The 14653-nt window shown below is 47.0% G+C and overlaps 7 protein-coding genes across 7 annotated transcripts; 2 read left to right on the top strand and 5 right to left on the bottom strand.

Annotated features, from left to right (window-relative positions):
* Window positions 1-724: 724 nt before the first annotated feature.
* On the bottom strand, window positions 725-2053 carry K444DRAFT_227210 (ankyrin). The gene is made up of 4 exons (XM_024871197.1): window positions 2020-2053; window positions 1641-1919; window positions 1285-1544; window positions 725-1230 (listed from the first exon to the last, which is right to left on the bottom strand). The coding sequence occupies exons 2-4, from the start codon at window positions 1813-1815 to the stop codon at window positions 1090-1092; spliced, it is 576 nt and encodes a 191-aa protein (XP_024728117.1). The 5' UTR covers window positions 1816-1919; window positions 2020-2053; the 3' UTR covers window positions 725-1089.
* Window positions 1918-2295, bottom strand: K444DRAFT_479744 (ankyrin; the record flags this gene model as incomplete). Its single annotated transcript, XM_024872980.1, has 1 exon — window positions 1918-2295. A coding segment is annotated over one exon (378 nt), but the record flags the coding sequence as incomplete, so codon positions are not given.
* A 159-nt stretch (window positions 2296-2454) lies between these two features.
* On the bottom strand, window positions 2455-4272 carry K444DRAFT_487255 (putative Pfs NB-ARC and ankyrin-domain-containing protein; the record flags this gene model as incomplete). The annotated part of the gene is made up of 1 exon (XM_024873140.1): window positions 2455-4272. A coding segment is annotated over one exon (1818 nt), but the record flags the coding sequence as incomplete, so codon positions are not given.
* A 143-nt stretch (window positions 4273-4415) lies between these two features.
* On the bottom strand, window positions 4416-5652 carry K444DRAFT_545347 (uncharacterized protein; the record flags this gene model as incomplete). Its single annotated transcript, XM_024876128.1, has 5 exons — window positions 4416-4616; window positions 4668-4985; window positions 5088-5150; window positions 5212-5436; window positions 5515-5652. The coding sequence occupies 5 exons, from the start codon at window positions 5650-5652 to the stop codon at window positions 4416-4418; spliced, it is 945 nt and encodes a 314-aa protein (XP_024728114.1).
* A 2223-nt stretch (window positions 5653-7875) lies between these two features.
* Window positions 7876-10363, top strand: K444DRAFT_544493 (uncharacterized protein; the record flags this gene model as incomplete). Its single annotated transcript, XM_024876055.1, has 2 exons — window positions 7876-8613; window positions 8663-10363. Coding segments are annotated over 2 exons (2439 nt in total), but the record flags the coding sequence as incomplete, so codon positions are not given.
* Window positions 10364-10726: 363 nt separating this feature from the next.
* On the top strand, window positions 10727-11077 carry K444DRAFT_481063 (ankyrin; the record flags this gene model as incomplete). Its single annotated transcript, XM_024872997.1, has 1 exon — window positions 10727-11077. A coding segment is annotated over one exon (351 nt), but the record flags the coding sequence as incomplete, so codon positions are not given.
* A 1599-nt stretch (window positions 11078-12676) lies between these two features.
* K444DRAFT_601475 (uncharacterized protein) lies at window positions 12677-13992 on the bottom strand (the record flags this gene model as incomplete). The annotated part of the gene is made up of 2 exons (XM_024878680.1): window positions 13454-13992; window positions 12677-13425 (listed from the first exon to the last, which is right to left on the bottom strand). Exons 1-2 carry the CDS (start codon window positions 13893-13895, stop codon window positions 12677-12679), a joined length of 1191 nt encoding a protein of 396 aa, XP_024728111.1. The 5' UTR covers window positions 13896-13992.
* Between the last annotated feature and the right edge of the window lie 661 nt (window positions 13993-14653).

The raw sequence follows: 14653 nt of genomic DNA, 5'->3' as shown, positions 1-14653 counted from the left end.
AAACTGGTAGAGGTATTTGTTTCACCTCACTTGCCTGTTGCGCTGATATCCAAAACTGTTCTATTAGCCCACTGTTTAGAATCCCCGCAGCACGACCAATATCACAACCCGCTAAGTATTCTCTGTGATTCAATATGTATATTCTCCAAATCTCTATCAACGATGCCATTTCTGATTTGAGGGGCTTTCGACAGCACATTCCGCCTAATGCCATGTCCCCATTCTAAAAATTTCTCGCCCTCAAGCAACCTTTTTCTCCACTTATGCCACCAACCGCGTCCCCGCAACACCACAGCACTAAGCAGAAACCACCGTATTGATGCTGTGCCTACCTCCTCTGCGCCCCATCTTCGTTGCATTCCAGTGGTATCCAAGATATGGAAAGAAAATGGGTGCACTTACCACACCCACCTTCGAGAATCTAGGGAGTAATAGTCGAGTCCGACTATTACTGTTTTTATTCATGCTTAATATATGTCGCTAATTGCCGCAAATGAAACAGAGACAATTTTTTTCACATAAGCAAAAGGCAGTGGAGGAAGCGTTAGTGCGATTCCTTTTCTGTTTGGCCTCGTGGCTGCTAGTTGAAAATAGAAGTTGGGAATTCGGTCTTGTAACCCCACGCAAGGGCTTTCGGCGCTCCAGAAAAATAGAGCCGGAAACCAGATCCAAATAATTTGTATTGAAAAGTAATCGATTTATTGATGGAAAATCGATATATTGAAGGTTGACAGACTGCAGAATGACTAGATACAGAAGAGTGAAGTCTAGAAACAGAGGAAAAGTATCCAAAGTAAGGGATTTATTCCTATTACCCTTCGGCGATACCGGTGATGCCGAGCCCGCTTTCTCCGATATATTATCAATTAGCTGATAAATCAAAGGTAATCAAAATGACGATATACTAGTAAGCTTGGTAAGCTCGGCGAGTGACGCATGACAAATGAGAGTGGAGAACCCTAAATTAGTGGTTGAACCTGGTGCTGGAAGAACTGATAAGCTAGCTATGGCAGCATACCAATTTCAACAATTTGCTACCATGCCCGATCTTGTCCCCCCATCATTCTCCGTCTCGATGACTTCTCTTCCTCAATCTCCATCCACATCGCCCTCTTCAATAGCGTTGAAGGTGTGATTCGAGTCATGTATAACTGCAGCATCTTCAATACACCGGAAGCAGAGGAAAAATTCTCTACAATCCTTGCATTGGTAACAAGGACCGCATATTTCCTATCATATCCGATGAGTTGACGTAGACTTGTAAGTGAACTGGATGGCACTTACAAAAAAGCAGCTATAACACCCAATATCATGTTCATACCCTGGAGCAAGTATTTTTTGCTTCATCTCTGTACCAGTCGACCCTTGTAGTCGAGACAGAGTGAATGCCAGACTGCCATTGCCAGAAAAGGTTGCAACATCAAGTGGTGTCCATAGCTGCATGTTTTCGTTCTGTAAGTCGGCTCCAGAATCAATGAGCAACTGAACAGTGTCGACGTCTCCGTTCCGGCAAGCCCAGTGGAGAGGTGTCCAGCCTTGTGTGTCTGACAAGTTAATGTCAACCTCAATACCAGAAGATAAAATGAGATTCACAGCTTCGGCAGACCCCCCCGAAGCAGCAAAATGAAGCGCAGAACAACCTTGCATGTCTGTGTAAGTCCAATCGGAGCTTGCACCAAGACTCAATAAGTACTTAACCATGCTTGCCTCATCTCCGCTCATGGCAAGCTGAACCGCTAATCGACCTTGAGGGTCCCTTCTGTTAATATCGGCTCCTCGGCCGAGCAGAAGCTCAACCCCAGCCTTTCCCCCCATATATGCTGCTGCTTGGAGTGCATTGCCGTACTCTCCACCTTGGGCATTAATATCGGCTCCCCGATCGAGTAGAAGCTTAACTATAGCCTCGTTTTCACTCCATGCTGCTGCTTGGAGTGCGTTGCCGTATTGCCCGCCTTGGGTATTAATATCGGCTCCCTGATCGAGTAAAAGCTCGACCATAGCCTTGCCTCCCCTATCTGCTGCTGCTTGGAGTGCATTGCCATAGTATCCGCCTTGGGCATGAATATTAGCTCCCCGATCAAGTAAAAGCTCGACTATAGCCTTGCCTCCCCTATCTGCTGCTGCTTGGAGTGCATTGCCGTACTCTCCACCTTGGGTATTAATATTAGCTCCTCGATCGAGTAGAAGCTTAACTACAGCCTCGCTTCCCCCATTTGCTGCTGCTTGGAGTGCATTGCCGTACTGCCCGCCTTGGGCATTAATATCGGCTCCCCGATCAAGTAAAAGCTCAACTAGAGCCTTGCCTCCCCTGTTTGCTGCTGCTTGGAGTGCATTGCCGTACTCTCCACCTTGGGCATGGATATCGGCTCCGTTATCAAGCAGGAGCTTAACAGTTACCCACCGTCCTTTCTCTGCAGCCCCTTGTAATGCACTTCCTGAATGGCCGGTCTTGAGATTCACATCTGCACCATTTCCCAGCAGCAGCTTTACTACTTCCGCATGGCCACCAGCTCCCGCGCGCTCCAGTGGAGTAGCTTGTGCGTCGGTTCTTGCATTTGCATCAGCGCCTGCTTCAAGTAGCCTACCCACTATTTTCTTGTGTCCCCAACGAGCAGCATCATGCAAGGCTGTATTGCCCTCCGCATCTTTCGCTTCCGAAGACGTATCTGAATCCAATAATGCTACAACTATGCTCTCCAGATTTGATGCGGCCGCCACATGCATTAATGTTGTCTTTTCTTGTGGACATCTGTTATTATAGTGCTTGAGAGTTCTGGAGAGCTTGATCCAATTTGGGAAGTACTGCGCAGTCGGCCATTGGAATCGCTGAATAAGGTCGCTTTGGGGAATATTCCAACTTTCTGCCTTTTGTGCATGCAAGAACCAAGACCTAGTTGAGTATCCTAGAAAAGGCAGATCTGCTTCTAGTGGCGACTCCACCAGTGAGCTTGAACTCGCTGCTCTTTCAACTTCTCCAAGCTTCAGGTAGTTGATGCAAGATTTGGTGAGTCGATCGTGTCCTCTGCCGATGGCATTTCCAGTGAAATTCTTGTCAAGCCATGCAAAGCCATCCTTGAGCAGGAAGTCATTCACCGATTGGTGGATGAATTGAACAATTTGTACTTCGGTTTCCATTCCGCGGTGTCTTTCGCGGTGAAGTTTAACTTCAGCTAGGCCTCCAGACAACCCAACAGTCATACCTTTCATTTGCATGTCGCTTTTAACAAATCCTGTAGATTTTTGAGCAGAGTCTTGGTAGGGAGTAACCAAAGAATCGTCCATGGCTAAGGCGAAGCGCAACTCCGTTGGAGAAAGTGGTCTCTCTGCGAGACAAATCCATTCCATCAAATGTAATGTCTGGCTTCTGAATGTGGGGTCTACAAGCCCGAGGATATGCTCGTAAATGGTTTTGAGATCCGATGGGGCTTTTTCGAGTCCCTCGAGTATTTCTTCCAACGATCTTCCTTCGTTGTATTGTTTTGCGATTGTTGGAATAACCAGAGACACCCATAGGAATACCCCGGACGCTTTGTTTGAGATTAGTTCCTGCATCTCATTCAAAGGATCGGATCCTAAGTTTTCGTCTCTCGGATGGACCTGTCGGCGGAGTTCTGAAAGAGCATATGCTGAGATATCGTTGACATTCTCATCTTCGACGCAGATTTGAATGCCCTCGTGAGTCCGTACGATAGGGTAATGACGACAAGCAAAGCAGATACTCGTGGCATGCCTTGATTGAAGCAGCTCTTCATTGGCCTCGTGGAGATATTTTACGATGGACCGAGCTGAGTCTTCGCCTGCTTCATCAAGTGCGTCCACAAAGATCACGAGGGAATGGGTCTTCGCTGCCGAGACCAAAGAAGACTTTAAGACCCTGCGAAGTTCCGGCTCACGCCATTCCCATTCCCTACTTACATCTCCTTGAAATCTCCTCTTCTCTTCGCAGAGGCTTAGGAAATCAGCGCTAGCCGACGGGACTTGACTTAATAACTGATGTAGCATCGTCCGAAACATACCCAGGGGAGTGTGTTGTAACTGAACACCTCGTCTGTGGAAAAAGAATGCAAGATGGATTCGCTTTGGGCTCCGATTCTCCCTACCAAAGACCTGAAAGATCCTTTTCATCAGGGTAGACTTCCCAGAGCCTGGCTTTCCTTGGATCCAGAGAAGGCCGTGATCATCCGTGAGCCATTTCTGATAATTTTGGTGTTGAAGTATCCATGTACATGAATCCGCGCGTGCATCGAGGACTTCTTCTTGCCGATAGTTCATCTCTGGAAACGCTAAAGAGTCAAGATATGCTTGAAATATGTTAGTTCAAAAGACGAGATGGCCTTCTGAGAGGATTCAGACCGAGTTGTGTTTTATTGACTATATACACTCATTAATATTCAGACATATAGTAGGGATGCCGTTCACTGACGCTCTTGATGCTTTAAAGCTTCTTCCTCTTTGAGGCTTTTCTCAATCTCCTCACACAAAATGCGCAACTCGCGGGAGACCTTCCTGTACCCATCATCCTCTCTGCTCGAATACCTACACATCTCCATATGGTTGGCATTGATTGTGAACCTTCTTCCTGTGTCAGGGAATTCCGACGAGACACCATCCACAACCTAAAGCTGTAAGTATATACGTCACTGCAACCCCAAAGATCTGCATTATACCTTCCGGTTGAGACCTAGTAGCGAAGTACCCTTCATGCCACATGCCTCTTGAAAAGTACATATCTCAAAATTTCTGCGATTGTGTAGATTGAGAAAGCGTTCGCGACAATCCTCCAACATTGGACTATCAATAGCAAGATCGCGAGTATTTTGGTGGTTAGTGTCGAAACCAATAGCACTCACGATTCTCCTTGCAGTTTCGCCCCAATCAACAAAATTGCCGCCTCCGTGTGGAGTACCGAGAAACAGTATTGCTTTCGTAGATAGGTAGATATTCTTATCCCGCTCTCCCTCGCTCTCGCTCGCGCGGAGAAGCATCTAGTTTCAGTTAACGCATATTGTACATCGAGATATTGGACTTGCAACCCCTACAGCTTTGACTACAATGCCTAATGCACCCAGTGTTAGCACTTAGTCTACGTATCTAGATAGAGGATATTTACCTCCAAGGGAATGCGCAACAAAAATTATTGGTCGAGTTGGCTAATGGTGCAACCTAATCAGTTTCGGGGGTGGGAAAGGAAGGTATGGTGTTTTCTCCTACACATGATCTCCGCTCTCCGGCTAAATCTCCCAGCAGGTCGCGCGAGTACGACAATATATTGCCTTTGTTCGCAGACCCACTGAAGAACTCCGAAACATTTGAGTTGTAGCCCCACGTAAGTATGCGTACATTCTTGCAGTCCTCGCGGAGAAGATGGTACGGCCAGAATGTGAGGCGTTCTTCGAGGTTGTCGGTGGACTTGGGAGTGCTTGCATTCGATGATCTCTTATTTGACCAGAATTTGAATCCTCTGCTTGGTGCCTTGTGTTCAATCTTGGTCGAGTTTGCACCCTCACGGGCAACAGATTTCGACGTCCAGGTGTTCTTCGGGTGGCCCTGCAGCCCATGAACGAATACTATGCTTGACGTCTTATCAGCTTCGCATATCAGGGGAATATTAGAATACTCACTCCGCGATTGCTTCCGCTTCTTTTGGCTCATGCAGAACCGTAGGGCCAACATTGAGAACGAAGTCAGCGTGTGACGAGGATGCCTGTAAATGCGAGTGGTGAGGCTACGCTCGAAAATTTGGAGAGTTCCTGGTGCGACCTCTGAACAACTGACCATCTTTTATTTGCATTATAGCTGAAATGAGAAGATGCGAGAGACACACTGCAATGTTTATGTTTCGAGGCCTAACAGCAGAGCTGAAAGCACTTGGGGACGATGCTATGTCGCTGGCTACAGACCATGGGGCTTGGGCTTGGGTTGTGCCGCGAATGTGGTGCGGCTGGGTGGTCAGTAGAAGGCAGCCAATCCAATCAAAATCCAAACCCCAAGGCTGAAAGCTATGGACTGGCAGCGAAGGGTGCTTTTCTTTGCCTGATCGATTACAGTACGTTACAGTATTTAAGTTCACGGCCTTTCCCCCTGATGCAAGCTCCCCATCGCATAGGCCTCCCTACGGATCTACCCATAGGGGGCCGAGGCGCAGGACAGAGATCCATCCACCGGTCCCAAGCCCCCAGGGCCGACTCTTACTTACGAAGCTGGCGGCTTTGAATACCGGCCATTTTCGCTACGACTACGAGGAGCGGGAGGAACACCAAAATCTCTTGGGTTTGCAAATTGCGCATCACAACGCCATCACCTCCAAATACTTGATATTAAGTATCATAAGATATAGAAGAAGCACAAGTATTCTTTATTTGTGTTGCGGTGATTATAAAATTCTAGGGAGATTTGCTGCGACTTTTTGAATGCGTTTCCAAAGGTTCTCGCTGAGCGGAATGGCCGGTTTTCGAAGCCGCCCGCCTTCGTGCAGTAGTTCTAGGTCCCGCCGCAGCACCGAGAAGCAGGGCAGGGCCGTGCACTTCATGCTATCCCCCCCCCCCCCTTTAATACTTATTGTGGGCCCTTAGGGAACGCCACCCCGAAACCTCGTTTATATCCCTAAACTAGGAAATATCAGGTGCCTTCAAGAGTTTCTACTTTGTACAGTACAGCCATATCAAGTGCCTCCGAGAGTCTCTATTGGCCACAGACCTTAAGTTGGCCAGTGCAGATGTGGTGTTACTTAAGGGCCCACAATGAGTGGTCGGATGGGGGGTGGTAAATTCGCCTTGCCAGCCAAGCCGAAAGTCTCACTTGCTGGAGGGCGGGGACCTACAGCGACGTACGGACGAAATAACTCGTACTGTAACGGGGGGTAAAGTGAAGCCGAAAAGTCGACTGCTGAAGCGGGCCATTCGGGCCACAGGCAGCCCTTTCTTTGATAGGTTTCACGGTCGTTGAACTTCTCGTTTCGTGTGAAGCCAGGCAATATTACACGGGGAAGGAAGAATTCGTTGTTTTGAGGTCTTGGATTCCGTCCTACCTGAGATACATGGGATAGGAACTAATTTATAAGCTTGTTAAGTTCAAAAAGAATTTTGCTGGGTCTTTTAGTGTTCTTTTTTCTTCTTCATTTTGGCGGGGTTCTGGAGAATCGACCCCAGGCTTTTTGAACTTTCGTGGTGGCTTTGGTCGGAGCAGCCAGTGTGGTTTGTGCCACGTCAAACTCAGCCCACCGTCTCCTTGGATGGAAGACCACGCTGCTCCACGTGATGAACGGCTCAGCCTCACAGCTGGAGCCTGGTGACCCTCGAACGTCAAGATTCGAGCTGTTAACAAAGAGATTTCAATCACCTGCCCTTGCCAACGAAGACTCCGAGCTTGTGCACAACCCAGTGTGTTCAAGGCCAGCCATTTTGCTAACTGAAGGCATTGCCCCCCGACGGATGTCTCTCGCCTGCTCTTGGCTTACCGGTACATCTTCAAGAAAAATCGATAGTATACCAGTGGCAGAAGCTCCTGTCCTTGCCATTCTTGTTGCTGCCATCCTGTAAATCGTCGATTTCCACTGATCAGTGCTCGGGAGAACCCAGGATTCCCACTCGGACGTGAACGAGGCCCAATTGATTGCCTCCTCTACAGATATTACCTCCACTTTGATTCAAAGACGTCGTAGCATCTCATCAAAGCTCGAATCATTTCAACTGTCTACATTACTTCACCGCCATTACGCAACAATCAAGCTATGGACCTGCATTCACACCATCCTGTACCTGGGCGGGGCCGAAGCTCGCTTGAGGTGGTCCCTCTAACCGGGCTGACGGTCCTCGTGGATCCGGACGAGGCGTCTCTGGAGTAAGCTTTTGGCCCTACCTGTGTATTTAATTCTTCATGCTGACTATTTCAAGCATTGTGTTTGTTCATGGATTTAATGGTCATCCAGAACGGACATGGACTCACAGGCGAGGGGATGCGAAGGTTCTGGACGAAGATGACGAGTCCGAATCGGTTGAACCTCCATCTAAAGTTCGAAAACTCAATCCGTTCTCAGGGATTCGTCAGAAGAACAGCATCAGTCACGCGGCGGTTTATTGGCCTCGACAACTGGTCCAAAAAACACTCCCGGACGCCCGGGTGCTGACGTTTGGTTACGACTCAAATGTCAGACACGTACTTGGTCGTCCTGTGGCCAAAAACACAGTTTACGACATTGCATGGGATTTTCTGGTAGCTCTAGAGGCTGAACGTCGACTGGAGCCATCGAGGCCAGTACTGTTTATCGCACACAGTCTTGGAGGGATTGTCGTCAAAGAGATGCTACGAAGATCCAGTTCTTGCCACCTCTCTCAACCTCAGCTTCACGCAGTCTTCGAGTCTACAGTTGGTATCATGTTTTTTGGTACTCCACACGGCGGTTCTGACCCCCGTGGTTTCCTTCAGCATATTGCCGAGAAAGCTATTAGAGCTGCTGGATTTTCGGTCAATAAGCAAATTGTCGACACACTCTTGCCGTCAGCAGAGCGTTTAAAGGAGCTGAGAGACGAATTTAGCCCAATCGCTCATCAACAAGGATGGATTATACATTCTTTCCAGGAGGAAATAGGTGTTAATCTCCTCAGTGGTAACAAGGTACGTACAATTGTTCACTGTGCATGAAGGCTGGCGTCTGACTTTGTAGGTTGTCGAGGATGAATCGTCGTACCTAAACTTTCCAACCATCGAGACTACCCAACACATTGGTCGCGATCATATGGGCATGTGTCGCTTCACTGGCCTCGAGGATGTCGAGTACAAGAAAGTAGCTGCGGCTCTTTGCAGAATGACGAGTGCGATCTCCAGAGGATCCAGAAGTGGGGAGTTTCCGTCTCTTGATGCAGAACAAAGACGAGTATTACTGGACTCCCTAAGATTTGACCAAATCGATGGCCGACAAATGACCATTAAGAGCGGCCACGCCAAGACATGCAAATGGCTATTGAAAATGCAAGAATACCTCGACTGGCTCGATGTTAACAAGCTCGTGGAACACCACGGATTCTTATGGATCAAAGGGAAACCGGGAACTGGCAAATCGACACTAATGAAATTTGCCCATGCCCATGCACGGAAAACTATGAAGGATAAGATAATTATCTCATTCTTCTTCAACGCCCGAGGAGAAGACTTGGAAAAGTCCACAGCTGGAATGTATCGATCCTTGTTATTGCAGCTCCTCGAAAGAATCCCCGAACTACAGTGCGTTTTTGACTCACTGGGATCGACGGCAATGAGCAGTAGCGGATCTCATCAGTGGAGTGTAGAGACGCTAAAAGAATTGTTCGAGCAGGCGATTCAGCTGCTCGGAAAGCGGTCTCTAATATGCTTCATAGATGCCTTGGATGAATGCGAGGAACGCCAGATCAGGGACATGGTAGCATTCTTTGAACAACTCGGCGAATTGGCCATCTCTGCCGGCATTCGATTTCAGGTGTGCTTCTCAAGCAGACACTACCCGCATATCACGATTAGTAAAGGGCTAAATCTAGTACTGGAAGGTCAAGAGGGCCATGATCAGGACATCACCAACTATTTGGATAGCGAGCTGAAAATCGGGCACGGAAAACTTGCCAAAGAGATCAGAGGCGAGCTCCAAAGCAAAGCCTCTGGTGTTTTTATGTGGGTTGTACTTGTCGTGGAGATATTAAACAAGGAGAACGATGGCGGCCGCGTACACGTCCTTCGCCAAAAGCTTCGAGATATCCCAAACGACCTACACGAGTTATTCCGCCAAATTTTAATGCGCGACTGCTACAACAGAGATGAATTACTGTTGTGTATACAGTGGATCCTATTTGCAAAACAGCCCTTGAAGCCGGAGGAATTGTACTTTGCTATTCTCTCCGGCGTTGCACCCGAGGTCCTAGGAAGCGGAAATATCGACGAGATCACAATGGACGTAATGAAGAAATTTATTCTCAATTCTTCGAAAGGCCTCGCCGAAATTACAAAGTCGAAGACTCCGACAGTTCAATTCATACATGAGTCGGTGAGGGACTTCCTTGTCAAGGAGAATGGACTCGGGGAACTTTTTCCCGATCTTGGAGGTAATTTTCAAGGGCAAAGCCATGACCGATTGAAGCAGTGCTGCCTTTTCTATATGGGCATCGACCACTCTGCGCATCTAGACATGGGAAAACTACTCCCAGAAGCATCAGAGGAGGAGGCTGCGGATCTCCGACAGTTAGCTATCAAAAGGTTTCCCTTCCTCGAATACACCATACGCATGGTGCTCTGCCACGCAGATTCAGCAGAAAGTCGTGGAGTCGATCAAGGCGATTTGATTCGGAGTTTTCCTCTCGACAATTGGATCAAGCTAAACAACCTATTTGAAAAGGCCAAGGTACGCCGATATACACAAAACGCAAGTCTGCTTTACATTCTGGCAGAGCACAATATGTCCAACCTTATTAGAATCCACCCCAACAACCTATCATATGTTGAGGTCGAGGATGAGCGATATGGACTGCCACTTTTTGCGGCGTTGGCTACAGGAAGTAAAGAGGCGGTCCAAACATTCATAGAACTTGAGACAAGCAAATTGCGCGAGATCTATCGTCAATACCGTTATGATGAAAGCAAGGATAGCATCTCTGGACGTGGTTTCAAGTTCTCGAAACGCAGGACACTGCTTTCGTACATGGAGGAACTTGGTGATGAGATGATATGGGCATTCATGCTCGACGCAAGAAAAATTTCCGTGGCAGATACTAAGGGTAAATACGGACAGACACCTTTGCTTTGCGCGGCTCAGAAAGGCTATACTGTAGTCATTAAGCTCTTGCTCGAGACAGGTGAGGTAGATGCGGACTTGAGAGATGATATCGGCCAGACTCCGCTCTCGTGGGCAGCTCAAAATGGCCACGAAGTAGTCATTAAGCTACTTCTTGCTACGGGCAAGGTAGATATAGACTCGAGAGATATCTTTGGCCAGACTCCGCTCTCGCGGGCCGCTGGAAATGGCCACGAAGTAGTCATTAAGCTACTTCTTGCTACGGGCAAGGTAGCTATAAACTCGAGAGATTATAAAGGCCAGACTCCGCTCTCGCGGGCCGCTGTAAATGGTCACGAAGCAGTTATTAAGCTACTTCTTGCCACAGGCAAGGTAGATGTAGACTTGAGAGATAATAGTGGCCAGACTCCGCTCTCGTGGGCTGCTATAGGTAGCCGCAATGCTATTGTTAAGCTCTTGCTCAAGACAGGTGAGGTAGATGCGGACTCTAGAGACAATGAAGGCCAAACTCCTCTGCGGCATGCAGTTGACGCGCATCCTATGCACGAAGCAGAAGGTGTTGTATCAATGCTTCTTGCAACCGGCAATGTCGACCCGTCTGCTATAGACAATTTTGGGACATCGCCTCTTGCAAGGATAAAAGCAAGTTCATTCAAGGACCGAGACAAAATATTGGAGCAGCTTTCATTGTATATCGAGAAGTATAGGACGTAAAGGCCTGGGTTCTGCCAGCTGTCTCGCTGAACACCCTCGATTAAATTTATCTTAGAGAATAGCTCGGCGTTTACTCGCTTAGAACAAGATCGCTACTCTCATTAACAAGGCCGAATACCTCCGGTTCTTTCCTGCTACTTCCTTTGTGAAGTGCCTTTTCTTTTTGACGCGATTTGTCTCTAAACTGCAAATAGGTATTAATCTATTTCTCCCTTCGTTGATGCCATTATATATTGTAATAACAGACCAGCTTGTACTTTTTTTCAACTTATTTACAACTCGCAAGACTGGAAAGGGAACGTAACCGCCAAGTACTTATCTTCCTTGGCTTCAAATTACTACGGCCTACTCAAGGTTGCACTCCGTAGGAGACAGTGTATATTTTATGTTATATTTTGGTAATGTTTAAGCACCATCTATCCACGTGCCGTACACTCTGACTGCTTTTCAATCGGTTTTCAAATGCACTTCAATACTCTCACAGCCGCACGAAGAATCACAAACGCAGTGATAAGACAAAACCGGGAGGAAGAGTCATCCAGAGCTGTAAATGGCTATCTCGTGGAAAGAAAACTAGTTCACATCGAGGATTTTTGCTAAACCGCTATTTAATGGCAAGCGGGTCTAAAGATCTGATCTGATAAGGGTTATCAAGTTTTCATTGAGGATAACTAAGAAACTCTAAGCAATGTGGCTGATAACTCTCTGTTCTGTCCTTGGTTTTGCGCTTGCGGTTTCGAATACTTTTCTGCTGCAATTACTACCTCTCCACGGAGGCGAGGAGAAATTGTTCTATACACGCACGAGGAATTGACGACATGGCGGAGAAGAAAGGGATGACCGTAGAATAGCAAATAGTACATAGCTACTTACAATTAATTCAGGCAATGGAGAAGCAGAGTGTTCGGCAGTACAACGCAGTCAAAAGCAATACAACACACGAGGGTAGCCTATAAAAGATTGCTGGTGTCACACCGGAGAATATTGCGGAGCACTCCGCAGGCCGTGATAGGAGTTACACATGTGAAGAATCGTTGAACGAGCAGAATACAAGAATTAGGCAATTGAACTACTTGTTAGTAGTGAAAATAATCCTCTGATGCTCTGAGAAAATCAGATCAATGAATCTGTATGGAAATCCAAAACACCTGGCAAGCTTATGTTGCCGACGCGAAAGTTGCCGCCGGATTCAAACAGCTAGTGATTTAATTAGAGATCTGCAGGTATATGAGCATCAATATCACCATTACTAAATTCAGGCTCCTGATCATTCTCGTGTTCGTTGCCTTCATCGACGTCGTCACTCTCGCGTAAACCATCCACCATGCTAGTTGGCCCCGATTCCGGTCGTCCAAAAATATTCTTGACGGCAGCTTCAAGGAAAGACCCTGCAAGAGACTTGTTCTCCCTATCTTCACTTAACATGGTTGCTATGGCCTCTTTCTCTTCCCTATCAAGTTCCTCACGCTTCTTGTTGATCGCCTGAAGCTGTTCGTCCAGCCTATTCTCTAAGAAGTTCTTGTTCAGCTCCATATCTCGGATACGACTTCCCATCTCGAGACACAATTTTTCCAACTCTGCAGCTCTTGAAGAGTCGCCGAGTGCATTAGCAAGCCTCGATGCAGATTGGATCATTTTATATATCCCCCGTGCACTCGTTACAAGCCGATGGACAGCCGTGTGTCGGAGCACATTGGTGGAGGAGAAGACCTCACTCAGAGGTGCCTCTGAAACTTTCCATATTGCACCAGCAGGAACTTTGCCGGAATGCTTAGCCAGTGTCCTTGTCCACTTTATCAACTCAGCTGCCTCAGGGCATTCCCACTTCTTCTCTTTCAATAGCGAGGGTAGCCATTTGGCTGCAAAATCGAAGCAACACTCCTCAAGCTGCCGCTGAGCTGTTGTAAGAATGAGGTGCTGAGTCGTATACGGAAGGAAGGAGGGATATAAAGACGGGGCTGTTGATACTGCTGGTTCCGATGCTACTCCAAATCGTCAGGGTCCTATCTGATCTTGCATCCGAGAGAGGTAACTTGCTCTGTGGTACATCGTCAACTGTATCTCCCATGCCGGCTCCTCCCTGTTCACTCGCAGACGACAGTACTTCTAAAGCTTCTGCCTCGGACCGGGCTGCATCAACTTCCGACGCGCTACGCTGGACATCGCGCGCTGGCGAGGACCGGAAGAGTTCCGGGAAGGTGATCTTTGCCTGCAACTCAGACTCAAAAATGCTTTGGTCTAAGAGGCTCTTTACGACATCGACCACTTTATCAAAATCCAAATCCCTAATCAATGGTTCGAAAGACTTGTTGTGCGATTGCACAACCTCTCGGACCTTCTTGATTTTCCGAATATGAGCGTTGGTGCCGTTGAATACGGTACGATAGGCGAGAAAGACCCGTCTCCTTTCCGCTGGCGTATAAGACATTGGGGAACCCTTGGATGGAGAGAGAGCTGGACTTGACGGGAGTGGAGAGCAGTATTAGTGGCAGAGTGGATCTCTCTTTATGAGTTTTGCACACACTTTGTTGCCTAGAATGTGATTTGTGTCACTTGTGATTTACCCGCATTCTCCGTTCCAACTCTCTCTGACCTTACTCATCGGCTTGCCTTGGCGGTCGGTTACCACCCAGCCAATACCTGGGAATATGTAAAACGACACCCCCCGGCTGTCGATTGGGGTGTTGATTGGGGGGCACTAACCCAGAGTAGAGGCGCTCGGTCAGGAACACCAAAAATCTAGCTTTCTCTTTAAATTTATTTCATTTGATAAGGAATTAATAGAATTCAATATTTTCTTCGTTTCCTTATAGCGCTAATTAAGCGTTATTTAAGTATAAACGTTTTATAAATTTTTAATTAGTAATAGTTCTATAAATTAAAGAAGTTAAGAGTAAATATTTATAGCTTAAAAGTAAGCTTAAGAAAACCTGGAAATTTAGCAAATAAGTCCCTAAAACTGGACATGAGAGCCCTATAAGCCCCTAATTTAAAGGGCCTTATAGGGCCTAAAAACTAGAACTTGATCAATTAGTATATAAAATCCTTTAAATTAAAATTCTATTTTAAGAAATCATTTTATTATGAGTTAAGAAGCACATAATTATATTATGAGCCTTATAATATACTAACTTATACTTATATTTACAAATCTGACTTAAGGTCCCTAACACCCTGGCCCCAATC

Source organism: Hyaloscypha bicolor, assembly GCF_002865645.1.
Source record: "Hyaloscypha bicolor E unplaced genomic scaffold K444scaffold_182, whole genome shotgun sequence".
In the NCBI taxonomy this organism is placed as follows: Eukaryota; Fungi; Ascomycota; class Leotiomycetes; order Helotiales; family Hyaloscyphaceae; genus Hyaloscypha; species Hyaloscypha bicolor.
This window is presented reverse-complemented; position numbering and strand designations above follow the sequence as displayed.